At 39.8% G+C, this 16,363-nt stretch overlaps 1 protein-coding gene across 10 annotated transcripts in view; it reads left to right on the forward strand.

The window, feature by feature from the left end:
- Nucleotides 1-11,429, forward strand: part of LOC143988215 (uncharacterized) — a 191,110-nt gene extending 179,681 nt beyond the window's left edge. For all 10 annotated transcript variants that reach the window (XM_077487602.1, XM_077487607.1, XM_077487608.1 and 7 more), the window contains 4 exons: nucleotides 2,293-2,475; nucleotides 3,130-3,173; nucleotides 3,287-3,393; nucleotides 10,505-11,429. In XM_077487602.1, the coding sequence (XP_077343728.1) occupies nucleotides 2,293-2,475; nucleotides 3,130-3,173; nucleotides 3,287-3,393; nucleotides 10,505-10,555 (385 nt within the window). In that variant the 3' untranslated portion in view covers nucleotides 10,556-11,429. The remainder of the gene's footprint in view (nucleotides 1-2,292; nucleotides 2,476-3,129; nucleotides 3,174-3,286; nucleotides 3,394-10,504) is intronic.
- The last annotated feature ends 4,934 nt before the right edge of the window (nucleotides 11,430-16,363 follow it).

The following is a 16,363-nucleotide window of genomic DNA, read 5'->3' on the forward strand; positions in this document are numbered from 1 at the left end:
GCAATAGAAAAATGTGAAACAAAAAAATGCCCACTCCCCCCAATCCCTACTAAGCCATTTGGGTTTTTAAGGGAAACCCTATGCCAAAAAAAGCAGTGTGGGGTTCCCCCAAAATCTATACCAGACCCTTATACAAGCATGCAGCCTGGAAAGCCAGGAACGGGGGGCTAGCGAGCATCCCCCCTTTTGAACCATACCAGGCCACATGCCCTCAATGTGGGAGTGGTGCTTGGGGTATGTTTATGGGGACAAGGGCCTCTTCTTGAGCGGTGGTTGTGGGGGTCTGTGGGTAGGGATCTTATTGGAATCTGGAAGCCCCCTCTAGCAAAGAGGCCCCAAGATTCCACCCCCCATGTGAATGAGTAGTGATATATTGTACCCCTACCCATTCACAAAAAAAGTGTAACAAATAAATTAAAACACACAGTTTTTGACAATTCCTGTATTAAAAATAAAAAAAAGTCCCCCGTTGTAGACAAATCACAACGTCAGCCGCACCTCCGGACCAGAAAAAAAGGCTCCACTTGCGACAAATGCTCCCCGCCGACAGAGTTCTCTGCTGTCGGACAGTTCCTAAATAGGCAAGGAGCAGGGCCACCTGTCAACATTACCTGGTGGCATTGCCCCCTTGTGAGGTCACCAACCCAGCATGCACGGGTCAGGGACATCACAAGGGGGTGGTGCCACCAGGTGACATCACCAGATGGCTCCACCCCTCACCTAAATGTCAGATGGCAGAGCAGGCCAAAAAACTGTGTGTGTTTTCATTTCTTTTTTACACTTTTTTTGGTGAATGAGTACAATGTACCCCTACTTTTTCACATAGGGGCTGGGATCTGGGGGCCCCCTTTACTAAACTTTTTTTTTTGTTTAGCAAAAAATAAAAAACTGCAGAGGTGATCAAATACCATCAAAAGAAAGCTCTATTAGTGGGACAAAATGCTAAAAATTGAGTACAGTGTAGCATTACCGCGCAATTTTCATTAAAAATTTTAATGAAAGCTGAAAAAATGGGGACTTTTGATTTTTCAAGTTCGAGCCCCAAAGACTTAAATAAGGTTCATGGTTCGGGTCTGAACTTTGTCCTGACAGGAACCGAACCGGGGGCCCAACTCTATTTGTTTATTTAAGTCACAGAGTCTTAATAGCACAAACATTTGTTACCCTAAGGGCATCAAAATCTGTGAGTATATTTGTTCTGACTGCTAAAAATAATTAATAGAGCCTTGTATTGAGTATCTGCAAGTTGACAGCAAACAACTGCAGCTTTCGCCCACTTTGGAAACTCCCATTCCAATGCTACTGCACTACATTAACACTTTTGAATGTATGCTACATTCAGTAGGAGTAGTAGTACATTAAACTTACAAGCAGTCATATAGAAAAGAATACTGCCACCCTGGGTTCTTTTCTCATGGACTCATTTTTGTTTGTTCATATTAGAAAGACAAACTATTCACCGATTATTTGGTATAATCAGTCTATATTTTCCTAACAAGAGGTTGTATTTTTAGCATTTAAATATTATCACTATAATAAAGTAGCTTTAAAGTCATAAAGTTTTTTTTAATCTTAATAAATTGAATGCATGTGTAAAAAAACTTCTGTGTGCAGCAGCCTCCTTAAAGTGAAACCCATCGATTTAAACAGTTAAAAAAAAAAGGCATGCCGGGAATACTAACTGGACATTGGTTGTGCTCTCAGCCAAACTATCAAACCATCCAATGGCTGGTGTCATAACGAATCACATGTGCATAACCATAGCAGTTGAAGATTAAACAGAGGCAAAGATGGCAGCTTCCTTGGCTGAAAACAATAGGGGAGTTTACTTCCACTTTAAGCTTTACCTGAGCCCTATCTTGTTCCAGCAATGTTGCAGGAGAGTCTCAGTTGTCTGAGAAGCTCTCCCATCTCATTGGCTGAGACAGCAGTGGGGCGCCATTGGCTCCCGCTGCTGTCATTCAAAGTCAGCCAGCCAATGAGGAGATAAAGGGGACAGGGCCGAGCTACAGCTCTCTGTCTGAATGAACACACAGAGCAGCAGCTTGGCTCAGGTGCCCCCAAAGCAAACTGCTTGCTGTGGGGGCACTCGACAGGAGGGAGGGGCCAGTAGCGCAGGCGAGGGACCCGAGAAGATGAGGATCCGGGCTGCTCTGTGCAAAACCACTGCACAGAGGAGGGAAGTATAACATGTTTGTTATTTTTAATTGTAAAAAATAAACAGACTTTGGTATCACTTTAACAGCCAGTTTATGTCCTGTTACTTAAAATGTATTATCTTTTTTATTTCAGTTGTAAACCGTTCGCTATTTATGTCACTTCTGGTGATCGATGTGAAAACCTCTCAATGAACCTTAATGCATTCTTTGGAATATTATTTGGAACTTTGGCGTTCCTCTTCCTGTTGATCATGGGCATAGTGTTGGGAATTTACCTCTATAGAAAGAGGAAAAACAGGAATGACGATACAGACCAGTAAGTGACAAATCTATTAGTGTCTACTAATATGTTCTTGGATGCCATGTTTTTGCTAATATTAAAAGGAGTATTGCTCAAGAAAGCATTATACAATGTATGACGTTTCACAAAAAAGGTTATTGCCACAATTAGCAGTATAAAACTGTGTTATATGTAGTTGTGAAAAGCACACAATAATCACCAACCATGCTCTGTGTTGGTTATTCCCATGTAAGGAGACAAGTATTATGCAGGAGGTGTATAATAATTTAAATACTCTAATAGGAAATCTATTTCATGTAATTTCCATACATTAGACTTAACAAATCTGCCCGTGTATGTCATATGTAATAATTGTTATAATATAGCATTTAAAGGGTCAGTCCACCCAACCAGATATTTTAGTTTTTGTAGATGCTAAAGGGTTAAATGTATCTATGTGATGGCCCTAATAAGAGGCACCTTAAGATTGCACAGCTCTATATATTGCTTTAGCAAACCAACCGCATGTACCTTTGTATTCCCTTATCACTGTTTCCTTTTTTATACTCTGTAAAAGTCTGCGTTTTCTATATTACATTATATTGTTACAGTATTATTGCATTTATATTCCTTCTGCCTTTATACATGTCCTAGCAATAATATGAATGATATGCATTTTTTTCCATTAAGGTTGTACGAAACACGATTTACCTGGAAACCACCAATCTTGCCATGTGAGTATATCTTTATTAATTATTCAATGTATTTGTATTTTAACATGTTTTGCTTCTAGCTACATATATTGCTCAGAAAATAATGTAACATTTCTTTGCCTTTAAACTTCTAGCTTTTCAAAGACTGGGAGATAAGGAGATCCCATCTTTAAACACAGATAAATCACCCGATTTGATTTCCTGGAAACCACACTTAGACAAAGTAAACAGTACAGCAGAGGTATGTATCACTTTATTTAAAGTATTACTAAACCCAGGACCTTGCATTCATTATATCTGGTCTCCCACAGTACACAAAACCTGGAAGCTGGTTTCTATGTAGAAGTGAGCCGGATTTTTCCAGCTTAGTAAATAAACCCCATTGCGTACTTAAAAGTGGGGTATGCCTGTATTAGTGTTGTGACTCCTATCAGTGTCTGGTTAAAGTTTGTAGGAGGAGTTTTCACTCTACTCTGACTGTCCTATGAGACTGCAGGACCCCTGATGCTCTGTCTGGACAGTGCTGATTGGCCCTGTGTTGATCATATGCACCCTTCCAAGGCAAAAAAAACTCTCTAGACATACACAATAAACTGAGCATGTGCAGAGTGCCCCTAAGGCTCTGTACTGTCAGCAGATAGATTTGGGTTAGTAAAATAAGGGAAGGATCAGAGAAGACAGTATGAAACAGCCAAGTTAACCACTTCAATACCAGGCACTTAAACATCTTCCTGCCCAGACCAATTTTGAGCTTTCAGCGCTGTCGCACTTTGAATGACAATTGCGCGGTCATGCTACACTGTACCCAAATTAAATTTTTATCATTTTTTTCCCACAAATAGAGCTTTCTTTTGGTGGTATTTGATCACCCCTACGGTTTTTATTTTTTGCGCTACAAATAAAAAAATACCGAAAATGTAAAAAAAAAAAAGTTTTTTTTTTGTTTCAGTTTCAAAACTTTGTAAATAAGTACGTTTTCTCCTTCACTGATGGGCACTGATGGGGCTACACTGATGGGCACTGATAAGGCGGCACTGATGGGCACCAATGATGTGGCACCAGTGAAGTGGCACTGATGAGGTGGCATTGATAGACACTGATAGGTGGCACTGACAGGCGGCACTGATGGGCGACACGGATGGGCGACACGGATGGACGACACGGGTGGACACTGATAGGTGGCACAAATTGGCACTGATAGCTGGCATGGATTGGCATGGATGGACGGCACAGATGGGCATGGATAGGCAGCACAGATGGGCATGGATAGGCGGAATAGATGGGCATGGGTGGGCACTGATAGGCGGCACAGGTGGGCACTGATAGGCGGCACAGGTGGGCACTGATAGGCAGCACAGGTGGGCACTGATAGGCGGCACAGGTGGGCACTTATAGGCAGCGTTGGTGTTATACTGTACTAATGGATGCCAATCAGTGCCAAACAATAATGCATGCCAATCAGTGATGCCCATTGTGGGCACTGATTGGCATCCATTATGGGCACTGATTGGCATCCATTGTGCTGACTGGCATCCCTGGTGGTCTAGGGAGGATTACCTTTTGCTTAGCATCCCTGGTGGTCTGGTGGCGTCCCTGGTGGTCCAGTGTGGGCATCCTGGGGGGGGGGGGGGGCTGTGCTGATAATCGATCAGCACAGACCCCCCCTGTCAGAGGAGCAGCAGATCGGCTCTCCTCTACTCGCGTCTGACAGACGCGAGTGAGGAAAAGCCGATCACCGGCTCTTCCTATTTACACTGTGATCAGCCGTGATTGGACACGGCTGATCACGTGGTAAAGAGTCTCCGTCCGAGACTCTTTACCAAGATCGTAGTTGCCGGGTGTAAGACTGACACCCCGCAACAACGATCGCCGCAATGCACGCCCCCGGGGGCGCGCAGCGGCTCATAATCCTGATCACGTCATATGACGTCTGATCAGGATTATGAAACCACTTTGCCACCATCAATTTGTAATAGGGCGGGCGGCAAGTGGTTAAACAATGCACAAGATTAGCCCCTTAGGTTCCACAGTGAGTATAACAGGCATGCTTTACTGCATATACAGACTGATTTTACTGTTGTGGGTTTAGTAACAGTTTACATTTATTGACTTCTAGTCCAGTCTTCATCATTATGTTTGTACTGATTTCTTTTTTCATTATCAAAGTCACTATAATGTTGTGTTTTGTGCTTACTATATCTCCTTCACGCCAAGCATACGCATATATGCGGCCTCTGATTTTGGCGGTTATACCGGGATAATGCCCGCAGCTGCCTGCAGTACCATTTTTTACAGCGGGCCTTCGGCTTTCCAGGGATAACAACTGGTGTGACTAAAAGCCGCTCAGTTGTTATCCCGGAGGAGCGGGAGGGGACATCATCCCTCCCACCGCCTTCTGTCGCTCTTATTGGTAACCTGATCCATGATCCGCCACTTCTGTCGGCTATAGACAGACTGGCACGAAGCCAGAAATGGCTTTGTTCCAGTCTTCTGCCTGTAAAAACATAAGTGACGTCACAACGTCACTTCCGGTTTACTCAATGGCACCGGTTTTTAAAAAATACACAGTATTCAGAATCACTGAATACTCTGAAGTGCCTGTCACCACCTATTACTGTGTTTGTGATGTGTTTTTTTTTAAACACAATGTAAAAAAATAAATAAAAATGAACTAAATAACAAAAACAAAAATTTAAAGTGCCCCCGTCACTATGAGGTAGCACAGCAAAGAAAACGCAAACACAGAAGATGCTCCCGCATATGTAAATGGTGTTCAAATCACACATGTGAGGTATCACCACGATCGTTAGAGCGAGAACAATAATTCTAGTACTAGACCTCCTCTGTAATTCTAACCTGGTAAACTTTTTATTTTTTTTTAAACGTCGCCTATGGAGATTTTTAGGTACCGTAGTTTGATGCCATTCCAAGAGTGTGCGCAATTTTAAAGCATTACATGTTTGGTATCTATACTCTGCGTAACATCATCTTTCACATTATAAAAAAAACTTGGGCTAACTTTACTGTTTCGTTTTTTTAAAATTCATGAAAGTGTATTTTTCGCAAAAAAGTTGTGTTTAAAAGACCGCCGTACAAATACCATGTGAAATAAAATATTGCAACAATCTCCATTTTATTCTCTAGATTCTCTGCAAAAAAAATATACATAATGTTTGGGATCCTTAGTAATTTTCTAGCAAAAAATACAGATTGTAACTTGTAAACACCAAATGTCAGAAATAGGCTTAGTCATGAAAGGGATATACATCCATTTAGTAAAACCTGCATGGTCTGACTCTGCCAGTTGCCACAGAGCCTTTGCAAACAAGACCCAGCCAGGTCTTCTTCGTAAAGTGTACTCCATTCATTTCTACAATTAAAACATTTTGCAATGCAGCGTGGTGACCTCAGCAGGCTATATAGAATTTAATCATTTCTGGACTGAACTGCTTTTTGAAGCAAAGCATACTGTATAATTATACTACAGGCAAATGCACAAATACAATAGGGACAAACCCTCAAGAGGCCCTACAATTATTTAATAACCCAGCAAATAAAAAATTGATTAGATTCCAAAACTATTTTGATCATATAGATTGAGATGTTTCAACATTTTGGTGCCCTCACATCTTTTAAAATATCTCAAGATTTGACTTCATTTATTTACTTATCTTTCCTTCATTCTCCCAACATTTCACTTGGTTGCTGGAAGCCAGAAAAGCCACCTTGTTTAACTACTATGGGGTTGATTTACTAAAACTAGAGAGTGCAAAATCTGGTGTGGATCTGCATAGAAGCCAATTAGCTTTCAAGTTTTTTTGTCAATGCTTAATTAAAGTAAAGAGTTCATAGGTAATTGAAGTGGTGTTCTATGCTGTATGACAATAGTGTATGGAAACTGTCACCAACACACTGACTCTTACCCTCAGGCAAAGACATACAGGTGTACGTTTATCAAACAGATAATTTATCTTATTTCAGTTCTCAGAGAAAAATCTTCTCCTTTTGCACCCTGTTTATAAAGCGGATAACATTTGTTCTCAGAAGGAGATAAGAGGAGAAGTCTTTCCTGAACACCTGAGATCTGAGTAGAAGAAGGAGGGCTGCCTGTGATCTTCTGATACATCTGTGTGATTACAGAGCAGCTGAGTTTTAAAAGTAAAACCAAAGTTAAAAAGAGCGTGTGATTACATGAAAATAATAACTACTAACCACTGGCGCTTTTTTTTAACTCAGTTTTTTTACACACATTTTGGCACATTCTTTAAATGTATGTTATGGCCCTTTTTTATTGCAAATGTTGGCATTATTTATGCGCATTTTGTCGATTTTTAACAGGCCATATTTTTTTAACGTGCATCTGGCCGTGGGTTTTTTTTTATTGTGCATTTTGGCGCTTTTTTAAACACACATTTTGGTCCTTTAGTGTACATTTTAGCACAGGTTATTTTAACACGCATTTTGGTGTGGCTTGTAACACACACTTTGGCGCTTCTTTTAGCATGCAGTTTGACACTTTTTTAACGTGCATTTTGATTTGCATTTTATGCATATTTTGGCAAACAGCACATTTGCTAGCCGCTTTTGGGGTGCCAATTAACAATTAATGGCACCGCAAGCATATCATGCATTTTGCATGTGTTTACGGAGTGCACACCAAAACGTAAGTAAAAAATGAGCCAAAATACATTTAAAAAAAGCACCAAAATGCACATAAAAATGCGCTAAAATGCATTTCAAACAACAAGCTAAAATGTTTGTTGAAAAAAGCAACAAGTGCATCAAAAACTGTACCAAAATGTGCACAAAAAAGCCCGAAAAGCCAAATTTAAAAATATTTGGGGCGTGGAGCATTGTGCATTTTTTCAATGTACATTTTGGCAATTTGGTTGTATATTTGTCACATGACAAAACATGTGGCAAAATGCATTTCTGATAACAGCATTTGTGGTGCCATTAACAAAGAATGGCACCCAAAAACACATTGCGCATTTTGACAGAATTCTACAGCAATTTGGAATTGTGGCAAGAATTGTGCAAAAACACATATATACACACATAAACATATATAGTTATTTTTTATATCAATCTTTAAGCTTGCTATTGCTGATATTAGGAAGAAAGAAGCCTCCTTCCTCACATCAGCTTCTCACCCATTTTCTCCACCTCTGAGCTGGAGAATCTGGGAGGAGATATTTTATAGAGATAGCCAATGAGATCTTCAGATTTCACCTTCATAAACTGGTCATCTGTGTTAAAGTAAATGACAGAAGGGTGTGTCCCGTGATGAGAAGTGAAGAACATGTTCTCCACTCCTCATCTCAGCTTTATAAACTGGCACACCTGAGCGATCAGCCATAGGGATGAGCCCAATGTTTGAGTCAAACGTAAGTTTAACTTGAACATCTGATGTTCGCTGAACAGCAAACATGCTGTGTTTGTGGCTGTAATGAATTGATTGGGTCTCTGCAATATAGATAAAACTCACTGACAAAAACAGCATGGGTTCCCCTTCCAGTCCATTATCAGGCCCTTTGGGTCTGGTATGAATATTAAGATGAACCCTGAACCAAAAATTAAAAAAAAATTGTGTGGGGGTCCCCCCAAAATCCATAACAGGCCTTTCAGATCTGGAAAGAGGGGGGATGAGAGAGCACCCCCCCTCCTGAACCGTACCAGGCCACATGCCCTCAATATGGAAAGGGTGCTTTGGAGTAGCCCCCCAAAGCACCTTGCCCCCATGTTAATGGAGACAAGGGCCTCATCCCCACAACCCTTGCCTGATGGTCTTGAGGGTCTGTGGGTGGGGTCTTAGCTGAATCTGGAAGCCCCCTTTAACAAGGGGACCCCCAGATCCCAGCCTACACCCATGTGAATTGGTAAAGGGTACACTGTACCCCTACCATTTAAATTTGGCACAGGTTTCTCCTTAATTTCCATACCAGACCTGAAGGGCCTGGTATGGATTTTGGAGGGACCCACACACAATTCTTTTTTTCATTTTTGGTTTGGGATTCCCCTTAATATTCATACCAGACCCAAAGGGCCTGGTAATGGACTGGGGGGGGGGGGACAATGAGCTTTATCTGTATTGCCGAGACCCGACAATTCATTACAGCCACTTTTTTTCCTTTAGAATTGTCATTTTGCTGTGGTATTGTTCTAAACACTTACAGGCATACTAAGGACACCCCCCAGGCATGATATTTAAAGGAATATTTAATTTTTATTGTTTCAATTTAAGCATTATTAAAATCACTGCTCCCGAAAAAAAATGCAGTTTTTAAAACTTTTTTGCATTTATACATGTCCCCTGGGGCAGGACCCGGGTCCCCAAACACTTTTTATGGCAATAACTTGCAATTAAAATTAACACTTTTGATTTTTCATGTTTGTGACCCATAGACTTTAACGTGTTCAGCTCATCCTTAATTAGCCGTGATCATCAGGATCTTGGCTCTTCTCTTTTTGATAAACGTATACCTTAGCCATTGAGCATCATCCAATGCCAACATCGGCAACCCTCCACTTTAAAGATATCACCTCCGCCAGGGCAAGATTTTGCTAGCATCGATCAGCAGGTAATAGATGCCAATTCAGGGGTATAGTATGGCATCCATTACCTGCTGATAAGTGCTAGTGAAATCTTGCCCTGGTGGAGGTGATATCTTTAATTGCCATTGGGTAATAGTTAATGCATATATGTCTTTGCCTGAAGGTAAGAGTCAGTGTGATAGGGTGTTGGTGACGGTTTCCATACACTATTGTCATACAGCATAGAAGACCACTTTGATTACTTATGAACTCTTTACGTTATCACAGACTTTATTAAGTTCACGCTGAACCATTACCACACAATACTGTTTTATTTTTTCCAACAATACTGTGCTAGCTGCTGTATGTAGGATTTCTGTACTAGCCCCAGTGCAATAAATTTGTGTTTTTTGAAAGCTTAAATAAACAAGTTGAAGTTAGAAGCTGCCCAAGTTGTGCACTCTTCAGTTTTAGCAAATCAACCCAAATGAGTCATTCAAGTCATAGATTATATTGCACACAGATCTGTAAACTCACTCCATTTGACAATTGGTACTTGGTAATTGGTCCATCAATACTGTCACATATATTGAGTCAAAAGCTTCCCACTATGTAGAAGTAGCGGGTATTTTCTTGTGACGCAGCAGCTGTACAGAGCATTGGTGGAGTGTTTAAAATGTGCATATATGCTGCTCAGGCAGCAGAAGTAAAACAAACCAGCTAATATGCCCTATATGGCAAGAGAAAATTTATTTTTTATTTGATTAATATATAATACATATCATATTTCTGATTTCTTTTTCTTTACTTCTTCCTAGATCAAGATTAAGCGACCTGAAATGAAACCTAACCTAAACTTGTATGAATAGACAGCTCAGGGAAAGCTGACACTCAAGCTGATGTTTTAACCAGTTACCTAAAACTGGTATGTCCAGAGAACAGACTGTCTAATAATTACAAAGTGTAATAAAATCTTTGTGTAATTGCATTCTTATATCATTACAGGCTGAATGTTTTCTGTATTAAATAAATGTAAAATTATTTATTAAATGATAACTCTGCCCTAAACGAACAATATGCTGCCTGATCTTATCTATTGTTTTTATGTTATTGATGAAATCCCTAATCTAAAAAGGATAAACTACAAGTATAAGCTATTCTCCTATTCTACCTTGATTAAATATGCAGAGAAGTGGTAACTAAATGGATTCTGCTTTTCAAACCTACATGATATAATCCTAATTGAAACTTGATTGGTAGCTATTAGCAACCAACCTCCCTCACATTTACAGAAATGCTCTAAAAGGTCTAAATCTGTCACAAGATTGTACCATAATGAAGGGTAGTTTTATGGGAATAAGCTGATATTATGTGTAAATGTAAATGGTTTGTACACGATGACCTGACAATATATTACAGCACTAGAAAAATAACCATTTAGATTTCAAACTTGAAAATATCTGAAGATTAGGGTTTTTTCTCAATACTATAATGCACTGTTCCTGTCTTTGCATACTGTTGAAAGACTGAAGAGTATATTTTTGTATCAGCCTTGTATAGCCTTTGATTGTTAAGTTGTTTTTATTCTCTAATGTATAATAATGTATCAAACTATGTAATAAAGCATCTGTTATGCAATGCACCTGAACTTCTAATATGATAATGATTAGAACCAAAATTGATGATGGTGTAGCTTTTCGTATTTATATGCCTTACAGTTTTTATAAAAAAATATTAATTTAACCTCTCAGGATTTCATTTTACTTTGTTGGTTTATGGACGTAACCTATTTTTTACTTGTTCATCTATTATTTGCAGAGGAGGAGTTTAACACACTATAGTACCCATCTAAACTAAAGCTGGAAACTACTATTTTGAAGATTGGTCCAGCTCACCAGATAGCAATTTAACAATTTAGAGCCTAACTGTAGGCCAATCTGACAACTGCCAATCTTTTTTTCCCTAGCTTTGTACACAATGGAAAAGATTTAACCCCTATATGACACATATATGCGGCATCCAGGAGGGGTATTTAACCCTGGGTGCTACACAAATGTGTTTCATATTTAGTGTCAGTGCGAATGTTAGTGTCAGTGTGTTTAGGTAGAACAAAAAACAATAACAAAATGCATACTATTGTTTCTTTGCCCTATTACTAGTACAAAGAACATATGACATACACATATGTGGTATTCCCACAATCATCAAGAATAGGAAAATTTATTTTGCAGGGTTTTTTTTGGTGGCGGTACATTTTTTTTGTATTTTGGACTAGTTTTCTTTTGATATTAAACAAAATCAGGATATGTTCATTAACATTTACCACCAAATAAAAGCCCAATCTGTCTTGAAAAAAAAACAAGGTATAATTCACCTGAATACACAAAGTAGTTGTGATGATGTGTGCAGTTATATTAACACATGTCACAATTGGGGTTGGGCTTTAGGGTTTGTTTTAACCCTGATGATGAAATAGTTAACATATCTGCCAGGTTTTTATTTCTGTCTGTCACTCCATTAGGAAGCTTTTCCCTCACTTTCTGTACTTGTGATGTCTATGCAAGAAATGGAAGTAGCAGTTGTGACTAGGACAACACAGATAGTAATAACAAGACTCAATTGTAAACCTTTCCAACCCTACTAAAATTGTGTTTTTCTGTTTTTCTGTATCCCTTTTGAAGAAATTTTTCACCACTTTGTGTCCTAATAGGAAAGGGATTGTCAAATAGCATAGGGCAGTGCCCTGGGGAACACGTACCAAAGGAAAAACACGTCAGGTTGGCAGGGAGCAGAAATTTTAACCACTTAACCTTCAGAAGGTTTTACCCCCTTTATAATCCTGACATTTAACTGGCAATTGCTCGGTCATCCAACACTGTACCCAATTTTTATGATTTCTTTCACACAAATAGGACTTACTTATGGTAGTATTTAATCCCCACTCTGCTTTTTATTTATTGTTATGTAAAAATTACTGAAAATCTTAAAAGAAAATGTTATTAGTTTCTGTTGTAAAAAATTTCAAACAAGTAATCTTTCTTAATACATTTAGGCCAAAATGTAGTCTGCTACATTCCTTTGCCAAAAATAACACAAATCAGTGTATATTATTTAATCTGCATGAAAGTTATACAGTCTACAATCTATGGTATAAATATTTGAAAATTGATCAGTACTGACGTCAAATCATTCAGCAGATGCTAGATATACTAAGTGCCAGTATAAGGCCCCTTTCACACGGGACAGAGCCATAATGGTCCACTCCGTGAACATCCGCTTGCTCAGCGGGGATCACTCCATTTATCCCCAGTGAACTGGCAGATGATAGGGTGGACCCTGCACACTGTGCGGGGACCGCCCTGTCAGATCTCCGCTCTCTTCTATGGGGGATCGGATGAACACGGACCGTCTGTCCGTGTTCATCCGATCCGCTCTGCAGACGGATAGAAAAAAAGGATTTTCCTCTGTCTGCAGAATCGGACCATAGCGGAGACGGACAATATCAGGTGTCAGCGGATGTTCATCCGCTGGCACGCACTATCCCATAGGGATGCATGCATGTCCGTATTTCATCCAAAAACAGATGGATGAAATACAGACACATGGTTCGCAAGTGTGAAAGGGGCCTAAAGGGCACAATTACATATGAGTTTAATTCATGGTAGTTTTAAGGGGATTTCTATATTAATACATTTCTTGCTCAATGATGATTGTTCTTTGGTCTTCACATTTTTCCATATGAGGAACCTTGGTAAAGGATCCAATATACCAGTGACACATAGAAGGATTGTGGCGATAAGCGTTATTAGACCCCTATAGAAAGATATGTGTCATGGAGCTCTGGTAAGTTCATGAGCAGTGTTAATCACTGGGAAGTCAACTCAGAGAATCATTTTGGATTATTGAGCACGATTAGGGTGGAATCACACTAAGTATTGATTAATCACCTTAGACTTTCACTGTATTCTTTATCTTTATTGATTTATGTTGGGCTTTTAGATATATTGATTTGTGCATTATTGATTTATGTTTTTTATATATTGTTCACATTGTCCAACTTTATGGTACGTATAGGGCACTACAGAAGAACCGACACGCATACCTCCCCCAAAGAATACCAGGCTAATGTCATCAACATGGGAGTACCTTCCCTGGCAAAACACCTTGTCCCCATGTTGATGAGGACAAGGTCCTCTTTCCCACATCCCCAACCTGGTGGTTGTGGGGGTCTGTGTACAAGGGACAATTTAGAACCCCACTTTAAGATAAGCATCAGACACCAGATCCCCCACCTATTTGGATGAGTAAACAGTACATAGTATCCCTAATCATTCAAAAAAAAAAATCTAAACAGAAAATATTGACAACATACTTTCTTGATACGTCCATTATTACTAAAAATGTTTTAAAATTGCCAAAAATATCCCACAATGTTCATCCATTGTCAATCGGGTCATTCAGTGATGGAGATCATTGTCATTCCTGGTCAGATCCATGCCATGTGGTCTTATTTTGTCAATAATGCTAATTCTATCACCACCTCCTTGTATACATGGTCAGGGATACTTGGTCAATAAATAAATGAGGCCTGGTTATATCACTGGTTGCTAAGGATGGGGTTGTAGCACCCCCTGCTTCCTTAACAACTTTTGACAGGAAGAAAGCTCATAGATAGTTGTGGTAGAAATATGGCTACTAGATATGACACTCAGCTACCACCAAACTATCAAAAAGTTAAACCTCAGACAAAGACCCAAACTGCCAAACTTTGCTCCAAACATGTGTTCAGACCAAATATTGAGCTCATCCCTATTCCTTATGCTCACTTTTCAGAAATTTCCTATTAGTTTTTCTTGTCTGCAGGACAGGAGGTGAAGGTTTATCTCCCCTACATATTACATATTTACATATAATGAAGACCATTCCCCAATTTTTGAATAGACTTGGTGACAAAAAGCAAATATAAAAATGTCTCCACTCCAAGCTGCTGTATAAATATCTAAATTATACTAAAGAAACATTATATGCTGCAACATATAGCACTACCTAAAATTACTTATATAAAAAAACAAAAAACAAATAATCTATACAAATAAAAGGAGAACATTACATCAATGCATCAATACTTACGAACTACCTTGACACTACATACTGCTCAAAGACTGCCCTGACACACATAATGCTCACTGACGGTCCCAGGGCCATCTTTAATATTGATTGGACCCTGGGAAAAAACATTCTTGGGACCCACCAACATACAGAAAGCTCCTAGAACTTGTTAATAACAATGAGCAGAGCAAAGCACACCTCTGTACCCTGCATCCACAGCTTGCCTATACACCCTGCTTCCACAGCTCACTAATGCTCCCTGTGTCCACAGCTCACCCCTGTACTCTGCGTCCACAGCTCACCCCTGTGCCCTGTGTCCACAGCTCACCCCTGTACCCTGCATCCACAGCTCACCCTGTATCCAGCGTCCACAGCTGACCCCTTTGCCCAGGGCTGGATTAACATAGGGGCTATTGGAGCTGCAGCTCCAGGCCCCTTTCTCAAGATAGGCCCATTTGCCCCAAAAAAACAAAACAAAAAAAATTGACTTGGAGGATTGTAGCTCGGCAATCAGAAGTCACAGATACCCCATATTTGGAGAGTAGGTAGCTAAAGACCCACTCCAGCACTGGTTAAAATATGGGGCCGCTATAATCTCTGGTTCCGGAGATACAGGGCTCCTTGCACAGCCTGTCAGTAGCTACATACAGAGCGGCCAGTTTAAATACAAGCTGGAACACTCTGCAGCAGACTGAGAGGATGAACTCACAGTGCTTATAATAATTATTTGTATATTATTTATGATAATTAACCCCTTGCCACCCAGGCCCATTCTGAGACTTCTCTCCTACATGTAAAAATCATCATTTTTTTTAATGCTAGAAAATTACTCAGAACCCCCAAGCATTATATATTATTTTAGCACACGCCCTATGGAATAAAATGGTGGTCTTTGCAACTTTTTATGTTACACGATATTTGTGCAGCAATTTTTCAAACTTTTTTTGAAAAGAAACTGTTTCATTCATAAAAAAAACACTAAAGTTAGTACACAACAAAAAATCGTGCTAAGCGATGCTTTACATTTTTTTACAGGTTACATGTTTAGAGTTACAGAGGAGGTCTAGTGCTAGAATTATTGCTCTCGCTTTAACGATCGTGGCTGATGTAACCTGTGTGTATCTAGCTCTGATACTAACCAGTGCCTACCCAGGGACTGACTAGTTTCTCTCCCCAGCCTGTCCCCACACCCCCTCTCTCCCGCTGACCTGTGAATGGGGCAATCACTCCCGCAGTGTTATTGTGTTCTGCCAGTGAATACAATGATTAGTGTTGCTAACTATAGCTGGCAGCACTGATTTTTTTGGGGAAAACCTGACAGGCTGGTTGTACTCAAGTCGGTTAATAGGTTGACTTGTGTAAAACCAGCTAGCCCATACATAGATCGACTATGGATGGTCTCTGCTTAATTGGTGTATTTTCAATCCATGTATGGCCCGCTTAACCACTATGCAGTCCCTAAACATCCTTCCACAAACCTTTACATTTTTCCTTCCCAGATTACTTCATCCTCCTCTCCTGTACATAGTGCCCAGTGTCATACTCTCCCCACTTCTCTCCTATACATA

The sequence above is a fragment of the Lithobates pipiens genome, unplaced genomic scaffold (assembly GCF_037356315.1).
Source record: "Lithobates pipiens isolate NorthernLeopardFrog02 unplaced genomic scaffold, aLitPip1_a1.2 Scaffold_18, whole genome shotgun sequence".
NCBI classification, from domain to species: domain Eukaryota; kingdom Metazoa; phylum Chordata; class Amphibia; order Anura; family Ranidae; genus Lithobates; species Lithobates pipiens.